This window comes from Ictalurus punctatus, chromosome 1, assembly GCF_001660625.3.
Source record: "Ictalurus punctatus breed USDA103 chromosome 1, Coco_2.0, whole genome shotgun sequence".
Lineage (NCBI taxonomy): Eukaryota > Metazoa > Chordata > Actinopteri > Siluriformes > Ictaluridae > Ictalurus > Ictalurus punctatus.
The window spans coordinates 3,630,377-3,649,233 of record NC_030416.2 but is presented as its reverse complement, the minus strand read 5'-3'; the positions used below and the strand labels follow the sequence as shown (position 1 = coordinate 3,649,233).

Sequence of the window (18,857 nt, the reverse complement as noted above, 5' to 3'; positions counted from 1 at the left end):
TTTAAAGTAGCATCTTAACAAACTCGTTTTAAATAGTGAAATAATTTCCCACCGTTTAATAAGTCGTTGATTTAAACAATTTAATTTTAAAAAAGCCTCCGTTTAATAATTCAAGAAACGACAACATTAAATTTTCTGACTGTATCACGTACGTCCCGGCGCTCATGGGATTTGTAGTCTTCTCTTGCGCGTGCGGACGCTTACAATGGCACTAACGGAGCGCTGAAAAAGACTACAATTCCCAGGATGTTTCCACGCGCTGTTTCTAACAGATGTGCAAACCTGTGTCGCTACTCTCCGTGTTGTTACGAAGATCATCAGTACCCGGCGGGGTTGTTTCTTCAGACGAACAAACCCTCGCGCTATCATTTTAGTAAGTACAAGACGTTGTTTTCTTCTTAACTTTGTTTTGAAACTCTTTCGACATGTACGTTTGTGTAAATGAAACTTTTTTTTCTCTCAGCGTTCCCGAGTCCGCCCGACAAAACAAAACTGCAGACTTGCTTGCTAACTTTGTGTAGCTAAGACTATTTAAAAAAACAACACACACACAATATTTATAAACCGAGTTATAAAAACTCAATTAAAAATCCATATTTTATTAATAATAGCGAGGACACGCAAGGAAATTCCAAAACGTATAGCGTTCAATGTCCTTAAAAAACAATTATTCCACACCACCAAGGTTGTATCCCTAATGAATACGTGCTTCCTAAACAAGTGAACTACATAGGGTACGGACCAATAGACTTTTACAGCTAATGAAGTGCACTACGTAGGGTGTAGGGAGCTGTTTGTGATTCAACACAAGACCCGCATATAGACATAACGGAATTTAGTGATTCGAGTCATTTTAGTTCATTCAAATGAGTCAAATCTTTAACGAATCTTTTTATTCTTTTTTTTTTAAATGTTAGAGTATACAAGCATAACTCGGTTTTCAGGGAAGTTTAATCTTTGAAAAAATACATCAAAGTCATACAAATATTCATTCTGTTATTTTTTCAAACTTTTTAAAAAATAAATGAATTACAAATGATCTGACTGGAAGCATCTGATTCAATGTATATATTCTCTCTCTCTCTCTCCCTCTCCCTCTCTCTCTCTCTCTCTCTCTCTATATATATATATATATATATATATATATACATATATATATATATATATATGTATATACACACACATATATATAATGAATTATATATATACAATATACGATACGCAATATACAAATAATCACGATGATTGTGTATATATATATATGTATATACACAATCATCGTGATTATTCGTATATTGCGTATCATAGAAATGTCTTCAAATATCGTGACATGATATTTCGGTCATATCACCCACCCCTACAAGCCGGTAGTGAAAATTAAAGCGGGGGAAAAAGCATTACACAAATCGTCCTTCTTTAATCGTTTTCGAGAACGACTTTTCTGTACAACTTCTTATACTGTCAGTATACATCACGTTGTTGTTGTTGTTGTTGTTGTTGTTGTGAGCTAAAAGAGGGCGTGGCTGCAAGGAAACCTTCCAATGGCACGAAAGGAAAAAGGATATAATTTATTGTTGTGTACGAATTGCACCAGGAGGGGCAGCAGAGGTAACAGTGTAACGTCCTTACAACAGTAGCACAGCCAAAGGGTTTTCGGTGGTGTCCACATCCACTGCTTCCAGCACCGCTGATGTATGATTTAGGGCGAGTCCAGCTTACAATTTTGGGGTGTCCGAGTCAGACACTAAAGCGATCAGAACCCGCTGGAGTAAGGACCTTGACTAGTTTAAAAAAAATGAACTGGTAGATGGTAATGAACAAAGGCATTTCATTCAGTATTTTGAAAAAGTCAGCAGTAACACCATAGCAATCATCCATACTCCATAGACATCCACGCTTTCTTGGACTTATCAAAGAAAAACACATAACGGTTGGTATGGTGAAGTTTTACGATGAAGATGTTAACAGTGTTTAACAGTGTTTTTTTGAATCTCCAAGCTTATTGAAGGATGTCAGAACTCAGCGATGAAGCGAGCGAGTCGGAGCAGCTGGGCTCGAGTCTGTCTGTGTGGCTGGCTGATAGCGGGAGTGGTCAGGAAGAGCTCGACGTGCCACTGGACCTCCATACCGCCTGCTCCATCGGCCAGTACGACGTGGTTGCCGAGTGCATTCGCAGGTAAGGCTGCTTATGTTTATCGTTTGCTAGGGGTCCGAGCACCAACGCAATATCGACGGTGCCTGGATTTTTCTGATTTTTCTGAAACGAAATCATCCAGACTGAACTGTAAGACGTAGAGACATGACACCTGCTGAGCAGGTTAGCATGAAACATGTCCTGCGTGTTTCTCTCCAGACGCAAAGTAGACGTGGATGGAAGGAACCTCGGCGGTTGGACACCGCTCATGTACGCGGCGTATATCGGTCATGACAACGTCGTTAACCTGCTTCTGGAATCCGGGGTTAGTGTCAACGCTAGCACTGCTAAGGGGCTGACCCCACTAATGCTAGCTGCTAGCTGTGGAAATGAGAGCATCGCTTACTTCCTGCTCCAGGTATAAGCCTAGCCTGATTAATTGTTTAGTCGATTCCATGGCGGATTTACGCGGTCAACGTCTTAATCCTTTTTTTTTTTTTGTCTATAACGGTCTCTCTCTGTAAAGCAAGGGGCGGAGCTTGAGCGTAAGGACGGCCGGGGTTGGACAGCTCTTCTGCACAGCACGAGCACTGGACATCAACAGATGGTCAAGTTTCTCCTGGACAACAACGCAAATGCCAACATCAAGTAAGACACACACTCCAACATAAACATCTGAAACATGAAGCTTTTTTTTTTTTTTTAGTTTGACCCTTGACCTTTTCCCCCACCAGAGAGCCTGTGTTTGGGTTCACCCCACTAATGGAGGCTGCAGCATCAGGCCACGAGATCATTGTCCAGTATCTTCTTGACCGTGTGAGTGTGTGTATGCATGTGTACCTGCATGCTGTATTTACAGGCAAATTTCAGATGATCTGGTCATGTGTAGCATCTTGTGTGTTTGTGTGTGTGTGTGTTCTGCAGGGTGCACGAGTCGAGGAGAGGAACTTCAGAGGCGAGACGTCGAGAGTTTTAGCCATGATGTACGGCCACACGAAGATCGCGAGCCTCATAGACATGCACTGCCTGAGAGCAAAAACAGGTCATCTACAAATACACACTGCGTACATGTTCATTTAATTACAACTTAATACTAGCTCCGGTCTTTTGATTGTACCGGGTTCGAGCCTGCAACATCAGACGCAAACATCAACCCGGTTACCCGTGTCCTCTTTGTCATGCCTTTTAATGGTTGTTAGATCCGCTTCTACTGACTACTAGTATAGAATGTCGTGTGCGATATGGCGACGTTGTGACGAAGTGTATATCTCGCTGATTGCAGGCGCGTACGAGGAGCTGAGCTCATCAGAGGAAGACAGCGCAGCACCAAAAGCTAGGTCAAGCCGCAGCAGAGCCAGAGGCCCGAGCATACACGACGGCCCACAGGCCATAGCTCGCTTTAAAGTCACCCCCAAACATGGTGCGTGCGTACACACACACACACACACACACACACACACACACACACACACACACGCACTCTCTCTCACTCTGTAAAATCTGTATTCTCTGGGCTTGGCTTGCATTGGCAGATCCGGCGTTGGCTCCGCCTGGCTACGTGACGTTCCGTGACGTGGGCGAACAGAACGAGGGCATCTGCAACCGTGACGTCACTTCCCCCATTAACGAACTGGACGGCCAGAGCAACAGCAGTCGAGGTCGATCTCTAGATTGCTTATTGGTCGTTGTTAGTGCCTCACACACACGCACACCCCTCTTGTACAGTTTTCTGGCAGCAACCTTCAGAACAATGAGTTACAATCCGATTGGCTCGTCGGTTTCTTTTTTTTTTTTTAAAAGGTACACACACAAAAAAATAACAACAACAATATTTTGTGTGTGTATGTGTGTATAGATGAGCTGTTCTTTGATAATGACATGCCAACAATACGGAGCAGCAGCAGCAGCAGCGAGGGTCTGCCCCGCCTCCTCGGCCTCAGCAGGGAAGCATCGCTAGAGAGCAACGAGGTAACCACGGCAGCAAATCCCACCCACATCCATATCCCCATCCCTCTGCAGCACGTAAACGATTACACCCAGACTTTGTTTTTCTTTCCCTCCAAGGACTCAGATCAGGCGAAGAGGAGCTGCCCCCGGCGACCCAACAAGCCCCATCACTCCAAGGCCAAGAATCGTCATAGTAACAGCGACTCTGCTGGGAATTATGGGACGGCGGCTCAGTCCGGACCTCTCCCGTCTTATACAGGCCCCAAGGTAGATATAATTATGTGTGATTTTGTAAAGTATTCAACACTGTAATTGGTCAGAACTTTTATATTTTGTGTACATACTGTATGTTGTTTGTGTGTGTGTGTGCGCGCACTGGTGTCAGGACCTGGCAGAATTCCTGGAGCAGATAGGCTTTAGTAAATATCTCCCTTTGCTAGAGGAGCAGGATATCGACCTGAGAATCTTCCTCACACTGACTGAAAACGATCTCAAAGAAGTGGGCATCACGTGAGTAGCCTCACTCACACATACGTACACATACACACACACACACACACACACACACACACACACACACACCCCTAATTCCTTCTGTCTGTTTTATCCCCAGGTTGTTTGGCCCCAAGAGGAAGATGACGTCAGCAATAGCCCGTTGGCATAGTAACGCCCGGCCACCAAGCGACTCGTTAGAGCAGGCGTACGCTGACAAACTCGAGGCCGAGATGCAGGAGTTGGCTATTCAGCTCCATAAGGTAGTGCTATAACTACTATATTCAGTTTCATAACTGCTATATTTAGATAACATGATGAGTTTTTTTGTGCGCTGCGTGTATCTACTGGGAGTATAACATGTTGCTGTGTGTGTGTGTGTGTGTGTGTGTGTGTATCCAGCGCTGTGTCGAGGTGGAGTCCCTACAGGGCCAGGTCTCTCAGGAGAAGGAGCTGCGCACCGTGATGGAGGGCTGTCTGATGGAGGAGAAGATGGCATGGAGGGGCGTGCAGGCGGAGCTACGGGAGAGCGTCAAGCAAATCCAGGGCCTGAACAGCACACTTAACACACTGCGAAGCACACACACGCAGCTCACACAGGCTACGGGGAAAGGTGCAGACCTTAGATATTAGAGGGTGCAAAAAAATGCATTGCCCTGAATAAGCTGTTTCACAAGGCAGATGTTTACATAAAATCCCACCCATCCCCATCCCATAACTGGTCTGAGTGACGCCATATTCATAGTCTGAGTGAAGCCATCGTCATAGTTTCTGCTTTTGGCCTTGTTTACTTTTAACTCTATCTCAGCTGCACCAATTAGAAATCGCTTCATGTCTAATCAGCAGTCCGATGACTATAAACTTCAAATTGCTGATCCTGTATGACTTTCTCAAATCAGCAGTTAATTAGTTATATCATGTTGCCGGTAGGTGGCACCAGTAGGCGAGAATATACATTTTTTATACATTTAAAATAAAAGTTTTCCTTTGCTAAAGCACCCAAGATAAGAACCGCTGTACTAGACTATCAGTCAGGCCCTCCCCCACCTTTTTTTTTTTTTGCTTGGTCCAGTTTATGGTTGTAAACAAGTGTAAAGAACATGAGGTTGGACATGATCATCTAAATCCACTGCCTTTATGTATTTCTCTTTCTCTTTCCCTGCCTGCTCTAGACGGTGGTGCTGTGTACTCGGAGATGCTCTCCAAAATGGAGTCATGTGAGGAAAAACTAGGTATAAACAAGTGTTTTACTCTGATGGGTCATAGATAAACTGAATAAAGAAAGAATCATATATTTGTGTGTGTGTGTGTGTGTGTGTGTGTGTGTGTGTGTGTGTGTGTGTGTGTGTTTAGCTGACAGCCTGAAATCACTCTGCCAGAGTCTACAGCATCTCTGTACTCCAGAGAAAAGCTCCAACAGCTGGCAAGGAGAATCCTAGCACCCGTTTGTGAGTCTCTCTCTCCGTCTCTCTCTCTCTCCGTGTCTCGGTCTCTTTTATTCATTTTGTCCCCCCCTCCCCCAACAGCAACTGCAGAGTTTCACTGACGGAGGGTGAACACACCACCCTGAACACATGAACACGCCGAACTGCCGGAGCTGGCCAAAGAGGAGCGAGAGACAGAGAGAGACAGAGAGAGAGAGGTGGAGTTGTTGAAAAATGATCAGTCAGAGAAAGAACAATGGATAAAGATGAAAAAAAGGGTATGCAAGGTAGTAAATCGACAAGCAGGTGAGTGGCCGAAGCTCCTCCCACACCTGCACTCCAGTCAGACTCGACAGTGCATCACGGAAATAAAAGATGAAGACAATCAATCTGTAAACGTGGGGAGAACGAGAAACATTCCTCACACACGACAGACAGAACACAGCGTGGACTCAGTAGCACGACGCGATGCAATGCTGTACTACAAATCAAACCTCTGAGAATTATATAGCGTATGTGTTTGTTTATATAGAAATTGAATGAACTGAATTGAAGCGTTCACACAAGGTAAAAAAATAAAATAAGTACACCTGATGGAAATTGTTGGCTTTTTTTTTTTTTGGGACATATTTGGACAAGAAAACCTTTGATCATGTTTGAAACAGTGCCTATTAATGAAGTCGATACATTTATTAACATTTATTTAACAGAAATATCAATAAATGTGATATTCTTCTGAGGAAAAAGTAAGCACACCCTTGGTCTCCGAAGCTAGTATTGCCTCCTTTAGGAGAAATAACTTCTTGTAGGTGTTTTGTATAACTGTCCACCAGGCTTGCTGGAATTTATGACCACGCTTGCATGCCATATTCTTTCAGTTGCAAGATGTTTGAGGGTTTTCTTGGTATGATGATGACACCACACATTCAATAACAAAGGGAACACCAGACACTAGATATAAGAGAGGTATAAATAAGACTGGTTCTAATCACTGGCTCCTTGAACACCTGATTCAAATTTTATGGATTTGAAGGTGTGATAAATGTAGGGGTGTACTTACTTTTTCCATGTGACTGATTTGTTTTTTGTTCATTTAAATTGTAAAAATGACCACAAAAGGTCAATTTCATGTGCCATTCGATTGAGTGTATCACCTTTATTAATAGTAAAGAGAGGGAGTGTTAGTTTATATCTTTGTTAGCCAGTTCGCTTTCAGTGGCTGAGCTGCATTACTGGAAGATTGTACTTGAGTTACTCCTTTAGCATTTGGTTGCCTTTTATGGAGTTTTGTGGGCGTCACCTAACGTAAATATGCCACAAAACACACATGGTTATTTGCACGTGATTGGCATTTTAACAACATGTGCACACGAGTATGGAGAAAAATCAGCGTTTTCGAAACTTTTCGTTCAGTTTGGCCTATGAAAATGTTTTGCCAATCAGCAATCCGTATCTGAAAAGATCCCTTTATGTGAATGGAACGATAAAGAGATGCGTTTTCTTTGATCAATAAGGGCTGTTATGTGTACTCATTACAATATGGAGGGAGAAGGAACGCACTTTATTGCTACAGTGTCTGTTGGAAACAACTGAAAAAAAAATATTCACAACATTTTTCTTTTTTTTTTTTTTTTACAGATTTGTATATGACAATGCAACATTTTAAAGTAGAACAAAAGTATTTTTGTAGAAGAAGGGTATCTTACAGAAATACACTTTGTGGCTGGTGCTATATCTGTGTATGTGTGTGTGTGTGGTTGAGAGGGTCATTCATTGTCCGTAGCAGCACTTTCATTCATAAGCACACACTGACATTCTAAAATGTACTATAGTGTGTGTGCGCGAGTGTGTGTGTGTGTGTGAGTGTGTGTGTCAGGCATATTCACACAGGTGTCCACACCCAGCAGGGCAGTGGTTGGAGCTCTTGAGCCACTCCATCACGTGCTCCAAATGGCCGCCGTGGCTGCAGCCCTGACACCACACGAACAGACCCTTCACGACGTGGTGACACACTGCACATACACTCGCGCACTGGTGGCACCTACAGCACAAAAATAAACACATACACGAGAGAAGAAAGTGGAGAATAGAAACAGCTTGTCAGTTAAGGAGGCGTGGCCAGTAAAGCAGGTGGACCTGCTTCCGCATGATTGGCTGATTGGATAATGATTGGGGGGGGGTTTGCGAGACGGTACCTGTCACAGATCCAGCCCTTGTTGCTCATGGGTCGTTTGCAGTTGCTGCAGTTGATGTGCAGCGTGGTGGACGCCTGGTTCAGACATGTGATGGCGCTGCACGTGCTCAGTTTGATCACCTCGTTGCTGACGTTCCACAGCTCGAACCTCTGCAGCAGGTCGATGTAGGACATGTACCAGTGTTCCTGAGACACACACGTGTGGAGATGAACACAGATTTTTTTTTTTTAATGAATAGAAGTGGAAAATACAAACAAACAAACAAACAAAAAAAAAACTGACCTGTGTGAGCTCGTCAATCTCCCTGCGGATTCGTTCGCCGAGGACGATGAGCGCGGAGACGGCCATCTGGACGTCACCCTGCTCGGCGTAGTAGGCCAGCGTGTCCTTGACGATGGCGTTGAAGAAGCCGGGCAGCAGGCGTGGCTGGAAGAGCAACTGCGACACCGAGATCAGGCTGAACGACTCCATGGGCGTCAGGCACACGCTCTCCGTCTCGCCGCCGCTTGCCTGCGGAGACTCGGCTTTCTCGGCCAGCAGCTCGGGTGCCGGCGCATGTTCCGCGATCTCGTGCCGCAGCGGGAACGCCTCTTGGGGGAGAGAAAACTCCGCCTCCTCTGCTGCAGAATAAGTGAGGAGGCAACCAGAAATCCTTACTAGAACGAACGAGCGACTAAGTAATTTAACCCCAGAAATATACGGTTTTAAATTTGAGCGCGTTTGTCAAGTGTTCACGTGTCTGACCTGCCTGATTGTCGTGCTCCACGCTGTACAGGTCGTCGTCATCCAACTCGGCCTCTCCAAACAGATACTCGGCCTGACCGTCGCTTCCCTCCGTTTCTTCGTTCTCTAGAAAGAAAGAGTATACGATATAGAGGTTGTTTAGCTATATGCAGTTTAAATTGTTTTAGGTCCGTATTATTTGCATGCGCGCGTCTCACCGTCGTTGTTGAGGTTTGTCTCCAGGGTGTCCTGTCTATTCTCTTTGTTTCTCTCGTTCAGAGCAGCACTCATATCCTTTGTATTGAAACTACAACGAAAAAACTCTGTTAACATCACACGCTGTCGGCAAACCCTGCTTTTATTACCGATAATGTGGGGCGTGCTGATAATCAAGCCCAGTAAGTCCACCCATACCTGTTCATGAGGGGCATGTTACCCAGTTTACTCATGTTGTGATTAGCCGGTGGTGTTGGGTGACCCGGGTCGGAATACATTATCCGTAGCATGGTCCACGTGGTCGACACCTAAACATGCACGCATCGAGTATTAATGTATATAGTACAGTCCTGACAGACAACTAATTAGGATGTTATGCATCATCCAAATCGACGCACCTGAGGTCTGTTGAGCTGCTTGGCGACCTTGGCGTTGTGGTCGCAGAGCTCAGCAAAGGGTCTCCCGCTCAGCTGGTACCTGGACGCCGTCTCAATGAACCAGTCCATCCTGGCGCCGCCGCCATCGGGATCGCACTCGAAAACACTGAGTACACTGGAGACCTGTGCGAAGCGCTCCATTACGTCGTGCTTCTTGAAGAAGAAGATAGGGTAGCGGCGGTCTCCGCCCGGGCACGGCTTGCGCCCGCCGTCGGCCGCCATCAGGCTCTCCTTGGCGGCGAAGGCTAGGTCTCCGAACAGACCGAAGCTGAGGCCCTCGGGGTTGGCACGCACCTCTGGCCGACTGGCATCGTTGAACATGTGCTGGTACAGCGTGCTGTCTTTGGAGCCGGAGAGTAGCACGTCGGGGTCGTGCTGGTTGCGCCACACGATGCCCGTGGCGACGTCCTTGTGCTCCTCGAAGGTGGCGAATGGGATGTAGGGCCGGCGTACGTCCCAAACATAGATGTTGTGGTCCACCATCATGGAGCACGTGGCCAGGTGCCAGCGACGCTCTGGCCGCCACTTGACCCGCGCCACCGAGGCGATGGTCTGCACGCAGTAGATCTCTTTGGCGCGGTTGGTCGTCATGTCCCACACTTTCACCATCTTGTCACGCCCACCCGTCGCTAGCCATCCTCTGGAGACAGACGCTTAAGGCATTAACGACATAAGAATCAGTACTAAAACATGAAATACTTACAGCTCACGGCAAGACCAAGGATTTTCACTCATCAAACTTCTCCATCATCAATCCTACCTGTCCTCAGGGTGCCAGTCACAGCAGAACACGGGGCCGGTGTGAGCAGTGAACATCCTCTCATAACGGTCAGGTCTGCGGATGTCCCACAGCTGCACGTTCCCGTTCTCGAATGACGCCGCAAACGTGAAAAAGTCCTTCGTGCTGAACTGCACGTCTCGAACGCTCTCCGACTGACCTGGACACACACACAGAGAAAGTAATCATACGCTGAAGATGAAAACCTTTGTATTTAACTATCAATCTCTCCGTCTATCTTTGTGTCGTTCGTATACCGGAGAAGGTGCTGACGCTCTCCTTCTTGCGCAGGTCGAAGTACTTCATGAAGCCGTCCTGAGAGCCGGAGAGCAGCATGTGCGCCTCGCTTGGGTGGAAGCACACCTTGTTGACGGTGCGTTTGTGCTCGGCGAAAAGGTGCTCCTGCTTATTACGACACGGCCGCGACAGGTTCCACGTCACCACCGCGCCGTTGGTGGCCGCCGTAGCCAGGAGACTGTCATCGGCCTGGTGCCACATGACGTCAGCGCAGCTGAAGTTCAGCGACGGTTTGCGGCCCACGCGCAGGTTCAGCCGCTCCACGAAGCCTTCCTCTTCAAGCGCGAAGATCTTGAAGATGTTGCGCCCAGCCACCACCACCTGTGAGAAGGTGAAGGCAGGAAAGCCCGTTTCAGCACTCTACTACATACTGTACATCACTTACTCTGTTTATTTAGGCGTGGTCTCTGTGTCTGTCAGTCCCAATGTCGGAGGCGTGGCCTCTGTATCGGTCCGTACCAACATCGAAGGCTTGGTCTATGTATCGGTCCGTCCCAATGTCGGAGGCGTGGTCTCTGTGTCTATCAGTTCCAATGTTGGAGGCGTGGTCTCTGTATCACTCAGTCCCAATGTCGGAGGCGTGGTCTCTGTATTTGTTATTTGTCAGTCCCAATGTTGGAGGCGTGATCTCTGTGTCTGTCAGTCCCAATGTCGGAGGCGTGGTCTATGTATTGGGCCGTCCCAATGTCGGAGGCGTGGTCTCTGTATCTGTCAGTCCCAATGAGTGAGTCTATTTGGTAGAATTAAGGAACCTGTCAGCACTACAGAGGTGATTGTAGATGGTACAGTCCTAAAATTAGGCATAACTCAAGATGTCTCTCTAAGCATTGCGTTTGAAGCCAGGCGACACTGTTAGTAAAAATAAGAAAAAAAGTGCTGAAAAAACCTGCGTGGCATCCCGACACACGCTGATGGCATTGGCTGGAGCATCCAGGAGGCAGAACATGGTTCGGCCACTGACGGTGCCGACGGAGGCCATCTTCTCCATCGCAGCCTGAGAGAGATAGGGAAAGAGAACATAAAGAGACACTGAAGTGATGTGCTGAGATCCTGCTCTAGGTAAGATCGAGTGTTGCAGTTCAACTTCTGACCAGCAGAAGGCAGGTGTGGAACTTTTGTTAGACATTTGCTCGGTTAGGTTTAAGAAAGAGGTCGTGGTCATATACTGAATAACTAGAGCAGGTGTGTTAGAGCAGAGAGAGTTACTAAGCTGTGTTGAATAAAGCCATACGTGGTGAAAAAATTTTGCACCCCAGTGTGTTTGGGGACGGTCACTGTCACACACTCACGTTTCAGACTAAAAGCCTCTCCACACTGAGAGACCGCAGTTAAGTTCCTGTACTAGGCTTCTTCTTCTTCTCCTTCTTCACCCCAAGACATGGGCATTCTGGGAAAACGAGTCCACAGATCTTATGTGGCTGTTGCACTGCTCACATCAACAATAGTGATTAATTAAATAACTACACATGAATATGAATCAAATGAATATGAATCACATGAAAATGAATAAATAAATTAAAAATTAATTAAATAACTATGTTTCCTCGTCTGATTTAAGACGGGATTATTATCTAAACACTTACGAGTGACACAGAATCCAATCCAAAGTCTTCAAGTCTGTAGCTCAGAACCTTGAACGACAAGATAAATAATAATAAGTCGTCTCAACAGGAAATGGGTTGTGTATCTGAAGTGGAAATTTTGTGCAATGCTTTGCAATTTTACCATGAAACCTCGTGGGATGTCACGTGGCACGTTGTCTTGCTGCAGACATCCTCATGTCCTCTTGCAAAATAACGTACCAGCATGTGCTGAGGAGACACAAGACATAATGATAATGAGTCTTTATTGATCACGTATACATATGCACAGTGAAATGATTTTCTTCGCATACCCCAGCATGTCAGGAAGCTGGGGTCAGAGTGCAGGTTCAGCCATGATATAGTGCCCTGGAGCAGAGAGGGTTAAGGGCCTTGCTCAGGGGCCCAACAGTGGGGCTTGAACCTCCGACCTTACTATCAGTAACCCAGAGCCTTTACTGCCAAGCCACCACTGCCCCTTCACAAGACATGACAGGACAGAACAAAAGGTTTCATTCCTGTTACAGTACTCCACAGCAAAAGAATGACACGTTTTCTGCAGAAATTCAAACAAGCACTTTTATATACACCTCGCAGCCAACACTATAGTCAAAGCTGATGTTACTGAAGACGAATCAACGCCTTTCGACCAATCAGAATCGAGAATTCTGAAACCGCTGCGGTACAACGTTATATAACTTATGATGTCATAAGGTCTTTGGGTATAAAATCTGTCTATTTTGCCTCAATAATAAATTAACATTGTTGTGTTCTGGCATCGGTGGTCCACGTGACCCCCCCCTCTTTCCTTTCTTCTGTTTACTGAATCCGAGGCACCACGGTTTCTCTTCTGTGGAGATGTTTGCAAGCAAGCTAAATGCACACTGGAGTGGCTCATTAGCAATTACAGCATGCAGTCAGAAATAAAAACAAGAATATAGGAACGGAAAAACAAACAAACAAACAAACTACTGCAACATCAGGTCTCCAAAAGCAAAAGGTATCGAACCGGAAACTCGATATCAATGTAATACTGAATCGTCAGGTCTCTTGGTCAGACACCACCTCTAGGAAACAATATTATTACTGTTTATTCATATTTATTCATGTTTATTACTATCTTGCACGTCATTTAAATATGTTTTAAAAACCACAATTTGTTACTGTTTACACACAAGCCACAGTTTATGAACGTTTAGTTTCAAATCACGGCTCTGATTGGTCGTTGGTCAACAAAACGCACCAATCATCAAGCGGATCTCCATCCACGTTTAACAGTCTGTCAGTTATTTCCCCCGCATTAGTTATTAGTTAGCTAGCGGGCTAAAACAAACAAACAAACAAACAAACAAGAAAGGGTGAGTTAGCATGCCGCTAGGTTTGGCTGCAGGAACAGACCAGCGCTGTTTTTGGGTCGAAGACGTAAATATTTTTTGTTTTTTTGTTAGTTTGGTTTTTTTGGGGTTTTTTTTTTTACCTCCGTAATATAAATAATTTGTAAGCGAGAAAAATAATAAAGTCTGTGTAACTAACCTTTTCAAAACAAATGTGAAGCAGTGTAAAGACAGAAACAGCGGAGCGGCGAGCACGCCGACACGGATATTTCAAAATAAAAGACAAAAAATAAGAGAATAATAATAATAATAATAATAATAATAATAATAATAATAACCACCAATACTAATATTTTTTATATCGTTGTCGAGCAATGTTTTAAAATAAATGTAACAAAAAAAATAATAATAATAAATAAAAGACACCGGAAATGTATCCGCGGTGGCGAGTTTCAACTTCCGCCATGCAGCCTCGCTTAAAATCAGGTGAACTGAAACACTGATCCGAGACCAGCTTTAGAAAGTTTTACGCTTAAAGTTTTTTTTTCCTCTTCCTGCTGTTGATTGAACAGAGGTGAAGCACACTGTCACATTACTTTTCTCTATACAACTTTTTAATATCAATATTTATTTATTAAATTTTTAAATTATTTTTATTTTTTTTTAAATTATCTTCTTACATTGATATGCTGGTAAAAAAAAAGAAAAGAAAAGAAAGTCTTAGTCTTTCCCGTCTGTCTAGCTCTCTTACCTCCTCATCTGTAGCTCAAACAGATCAGCTTCCAGATTTTCTATTGCCGTCATTTCACTGCCTTGCATTCTGGACCTGTTCGAACTTTCTTCTTTTCTCAGTCTGTTGGCATGTCTGGAGGAGAGCGTCTGTTCCGCTGTGAGGACCCGGCAGTATGGAGAGGCATTCATGCGAAATACTGGGCTGTGGTGGAGGCAAAGGCTGCTGGAAAACAGAAGAGTTCAGGGAAACTGCTGGAATTGGAGAAATGGTATAACTCAGCTACACCATCGTGTAGCGCCAGTCGCATACACAGCCCTGTCCAGGGATATGTACACATTTTCAGAACAAAAATTGTATATCAAATACATGTTACTGTTCAGGTATCAGGAGGAGCTTCCAGCGGCCATTTTAGCTCGACCAGAGCGTTCTTTGACGTACCCTGAACTTGTCAAACTCATGGAGTGGAAATTAACCGTGAGTATACCGTAAAAAACACTCATATTGATTAATACACCTTCTAATAGAATAACTTCATTATCCATTGATGGGTGAAAGTGTTGCCACTACACTCCTCCATACGCACATTACTATTATGTCTTGCTTTTATGTTAAATTGTATTATATTTGAGATGAAAAAAATGCTGTTTCCTTCTTCAGTCTGTATTTTCTATCCCTGATTTATTTTTTGGGGAGGTTTAAAGGTTTATAAAGTGTGTATAAAGTGGTGGTCTGGATGTTATTGAAAAACCCTGCATGCAGGTCATTTTAATAGCCTCAATGTAGAGCCTAGAACATCGGTCAAACCCGACTCTGAATACGAGGAACTTTCCCTACGTAAAAATTGAAGCAACTCTACATACGACCCAAAGTGACTCACGTGCCTTTCGCAGAGGGGGAAGTTCCGTCCCCGGCTCAAGCAGCTGATTGGCTCCAACAGCGAGGAGGCGGTGCTTCGCTGCACCAAAAAGGCATTCGCTCTCCTTCCTGACATCCGATCGGCTATTGCAGAACTAACTACGCTCAAAGGGCTCGGACCTGCTACAGCGTCAGGCGAGTATGCGAGTGTAGACTGTAAAACGAATGAATGAAAACGCGAAACTTATCTGTCTCTCTCTCTCGTTCTGTGTAGCTGTATTAGCAGCAGGAGCTCCTGAGGAAGTCGCCTTCATGGCTGACGAGGTCGTAGAGAGCATCGCCGAGCTGAGACCAGTTCAATACACGGCTAAGCACTTCTCTCTCTTTTTGGAGAAAATACTGCACAAAACATACCAGCTCACCGAAGGTAACGAAGCCAGTTCTCCAAATAAGATGACTTAAGATGAAATAAACACAAGGTGGCAATCTTAGACCAACCAGAGCGAATTATTGAAGAGCTCAGTGTTTATCGGAGAGCCCAAGAACCTCTAAGCAGAATTCAGAGACTTACTAGTGTTGCCAACTAATATGATTCAGATTGTGCTTGAACCAAGGCCATGTTTTTCTTCCTCTCACCATGTCCTCTTAAGGGAATCTGAATTGGTGTTTATTAGCTTAAGAGAATTGTGTAAGATTGGAGTGCTAAATGATCCGTGGTTTTAGAGTATAGAATTTCTCCAGATAGGATTGGCAAAAAGAAAATTGGCAGATACTGTAGCTGTTTGTCAATGTGCAAAATCTTGATTTCTCGTGTTCAAATTGGGTACTAAGCTCGTCAAGGGCACATTGACAGCACCAATTGGAAGCAGACTACTTTAGCAGTTTTGGTTCATTACATAAATGTCGATTCTTCTCTCTCAGCGGACAGTCAGCATGATTGGACCCCTCATGAGGTGGAGCTGTGCTTATGGGCGTGTGCAATAGCCAATCAGATCCAGCCCTCCCTGCTGGAGGCGTTTCCCCTGAGTTACACTGCCAACAGAGAGACCACAGAGAAGACCAAAGAGGAGGAGACCAGAAAGCGGCCGTCTAAGAGACGCAAGACAGACTAGTGTACTCCGGATTGTATGTTGTGCTTTGCAGTTTTGGCATCTAATGCATCGTAGCCCAGTGCTATGAAGGAAATCAGATGATGTGCAATAGAGCATGACAATTCTAAACTGGCTTGGAATAATCTTAGGTTCAGTAGGCATGTTTGTCCAGAAATCGTTTTCCTACTGAATGATCAGGACTTGTTGTATGGTTTGTATTAAATGATTATGCTGTTTTTCAATATCTAACAGTTTAACCGATGACCTGTTCAGACCCGTGTTTCTCATCGACGATCTCATCCCCTCATTTTTCACAAGAAGTGCTAACTCTCTGCGTGCCATAAGTGTAACCCTTGATCACAAGCTGAGAATGTTAACAGATTCCAGCAATCTGCAGCGATCCGCTTGCTAGCTAGAACAGTAGGTACAGATACATGAGCTACAAAGTCCCATCAGCTAACCAACTTGCTGATCTACTAATTAACCAGCTTCCTAACCACCTAGCATAAATGTGTGAATTATTAATTTCTAATAAATTTTCAGGTATAAATGGTCTAGCTGAATCCATGTGTGAATCCATACTGTGGTAAATGATAAAGTGCACTAGGTAGAAAAAGTATTTCCATTGTCCGAGATGGCATTACAGTGTTCAGCTACACTCTGAGAAGTGGTTCTATCTAGTCAAGTTGGTTCCAACTGGTCAGGATGGTTCTAGCTGGTCAGGTTGGTTCTATCTAGTCAAGTTGGTTCCAACAGGTCAGGATGATTCTAGCTAGTCAAGTTGGTTCCAACTGGTCAGGATGGTTCTAGATGGTCAGGTTGGTTCTATCTAGTCAAGTTGGTTCCAACAGGTCAGGATGATTCTAGCTAGTCAAGTTGGTTCCAACTGGTCAGGATGGTTCTAGATGGTCAGGTTGGTTCTAGATGGTCAGGTTGGTTTTAGATGGTCAGGATGGTTCTAGCTAGTCAAGTTGGTTCCAACTGGTCAGAATTGGTCAGGATGGTTCTAGCTGGTCAGGTTGGTTTTATCTAGTCATGTTGATTCCAACTGGTCAGGATGGTTCTAGCTGGTCAGGTTGGTTCTAGCTAGTCAAGTTGGTTCCAACTGGTCAGGATGGCTCTAGATGGTCAGGTTGGTTCCAGCTGGTCAGGTTGGTTCTATCTAGTCAAGTTGGTTCCAACAGGTCAGGATGGTTCTAGCTAGTCAAGTTGGTCCCAACTGGTCAGGATGGCTCTAGATGGTCAGGTTGGTTCCAGCTGGTCAGGTTGGTTCTATCTAGTCAAGTTGGTTCCAACAGGTCAGGATGGTTCTATCTAGTCAAGTTGGTTCCAACTGGTCAGGTTGATTCTAGCTAGTCAAGTTGGTTCCAACTGGTCAGGTTGATTCTAGATGGTCAGGTTGGTTCTAGATGGTCAGGTTGGTTTTAGATGGTCAGGATGGTTCTAGCTAGTCAAGTTGGTTCCAACTGGTCAGAATGGTTCTAGATGGTCAGGGTGGTTCTAGCTGGTCAGGTTGGTTCCAACTGGTCAGGATGGTTGTAGCTGGTCACGATGGTTCCAGCTGGTCAGGTTGATTCTAGCTAGTCAAGTTGGTTCCAACTGGTCAGGTTAGTTCTAGCTAGTCAGGTTGGTTCTAGCTGGTCAGGTTAGTTGGGTTTGATGGTTTTAGATGGGTTTTGAAGATTTGTAGACTGGTTCTAGCTGGTTCTGGATGGTTTGGCTAGTTGGTCAGGCTAGAAGACAAACTAACCCCTGTTAGACTGGGAGGCAAACTTTTCAACAAGCTTGACCAGCGTACCACCAGCTAGACCAGGCCGAGAGATTAAACAAGCTAAGGCCAGATAATTATTTTGAGGAATATATTTAGGGGACAATATGAGTAAGATATCCTTTTATTAACTGCTAACCGTGTTACCCTTGTAGCACAAGTGTAAAAGTAAAGACGCGAACACTAAACACGTCTTGGTTGGTTGACCACATTTAAGGTAAGGGATAAATTAGCATTTTTTGACCCAACACTCACCATACGGAAGGTCAATGTGTATGTCTGTTATTTCCTGTACACACACATTCAGAGTCACAGCTTGGTTCTTTATTCCTCATAGCTGGAAAATGAAAGCAGATACAATGAAAAACGGTACAAAGGAAGAAGAAAAAATGAAGAGAAAAAACAGCAATAGAAAATGCCTCAGCTTCAGACATTTAAAAAGTACATAATGAATTTCATATAAACTACATATACATCTCTTTTCATATTTGATCCCACTGGAATAAAATATATGCTTAGCAATTCATTTTTTTTGTTGTTGTTCCAAAGCTTCAATCTGTAAACTGCATTTTTATTTTTTCTCATTGAAACGATTTGTCGTTTCTTGGCACCATTTGGAAGTTTGTGTTTGGACTACAAATCAGTGTATGGACTACAAATAAGATGGCAGCACAGAGAGGAGCAGAGTGATGAGCTCATAGCAACATGCATCTTTATAATCAACAACTACAGCAGCACCAACAGCATCGGTTCAGTTTGGAGATCTGGCTCTGAGAAACAACGGCGCTCATTGGCTGTGGTTTGATGTAGACGAAGTTTCCAGATAAAATAGCGGCCTGACAGTTACGTCCCA

At 44.5% G+C, this 18,857-nt stretch overlaps 3 protein-coding genes across 9 annotated transcripts; 2 read left to right on the top strand and 1 right to left on the bottom strand.

Annotated features, from left to right (window-relative positions):
* Positions 1-161: 161 nt before the first annotated feature.
* Positions 162-7,117, top strand: anks3 (ankyrin repeat and sterile alpha motif domain containing 3). Its single transcript, XM_017466330.3, has 16 exons — positions 162-373; positions 1,999-2,176; positions 2,354-2,552; positions 2,661-2,782; positions 2,869-2,950; positions 3,059-3,176; positions 3,417-3,554; positions 3,667-3,792; positions 3,990-4,102; positions 4,199-4,348; positions 4,467-4,591; positions 4,695-4,836; positions 4,976-5,186; positions 5,746-5,805; positions 5,927-6,021; positions 6,100-7,117. Exons 2-15 carry the CDS (start codon positions 2,010-2,012, stop codon positions 6,010-6,012), a joined length of 1,839 nt encoding a protein of 612 aa, XP_017321819.1. The 5' UTR covers positions 162-373; positions 1,999-2,009; the 3' UTR covers positions 6,013-6,021; positions 6,100-7,117.
* A 422-nt stretch (positions 7,118-7,539) lies between these two features.
* Positions 7,540-13,859, bottom strand: wdr24 (WD repeat domain 24). 4 transcript variants are annotated; one of them, XM_017466249.3, is made up of 14 exons: positions 13,757-13,859; positions 12,369-12,454; positions 12,227-12,274; positions 11,933-12,030; positions 11,530-11,637; positions 10,604-10,964; positions 10,329-10,506; positions 9,530-10,208; positions 9,330-9,439; positions 9,134-9,222; positions 8,937-9,041; positions 8,475-8,809; positions 8,193-8,377; positions 7,540-8,038 (listed from the first exon to the last, which is right to left on the bottom strand). In XM_017466249.3, the coding sequence occupies exons 5-14, from the start codon at positions 11,629-11,631 to the stop codon at positions 7,870-7,872; spliced, it is 2,313 nt and encodes a 770-aa protein (XP_017321738.1). In that variant the 5' UTR covers positions 11,632-11,637; positions 11,933-12,030; positions 12,227-12,274; positions 12,369-12,454; positions 13,757-13,859; the 3' UTR covers positions 7,540-7,869. The 4 variants fall into 4 exon arrangements, with proteins under 4 accessions (XP_017321738.1, XP_017321728.1, XP_017321719.1 ...); XM_017466239.3 differs by having other exon boundaries at positions 8,475-8,812; positions 11,933-12,069; positions 13,757-13,858; XM_017466230.3 differs by having other exon boundaries at positions 8,475-8,812; positions 13,757-13,858.
* Positions 13,052-16,791, top strand: zgc:112496 (uncharacterized protein LOC541336 homolog). 4 transcript variants are annotated; one of them, XM_017466282.3, is made up of 6 exons: positions 13,052-13,223; positions 14,410-14,558; positions 14,671-14,764; positions 15,181-15,340; positions 15,420-15,572; positions 16,067-16,791. In XM_017466282.3, the coding sequence occupies exons 2-6, from the start codon at positions 14,419-14,421 to the stop codon at positions 16,255-16,257; spliced, it is 738 nt and encodes a 245-aa protein (XP_017321771.1). In that variant the 5' UTR covers positions 13,052-13,223; positions 14,410-14,418; the 3' UTR covers positions 16,258-16,791. The 4 variants fall into 4 exon arrangements, with proteins under 4 accessions (XP_017321771.1, XP_017321763.1, XP_017321780.2 ...); XM_017466274.3 differs by lacking the exon at positions 13,052-13,223 and adding an exon at positions 13,485-13,581; XM_017466291.2 differs by lacking the exon at positions 13,052-13,223 and adding an exon at positions 13,576-13,645.
* Positions 16,792-18,857: the final 2,066 nt, after the last annotated feature.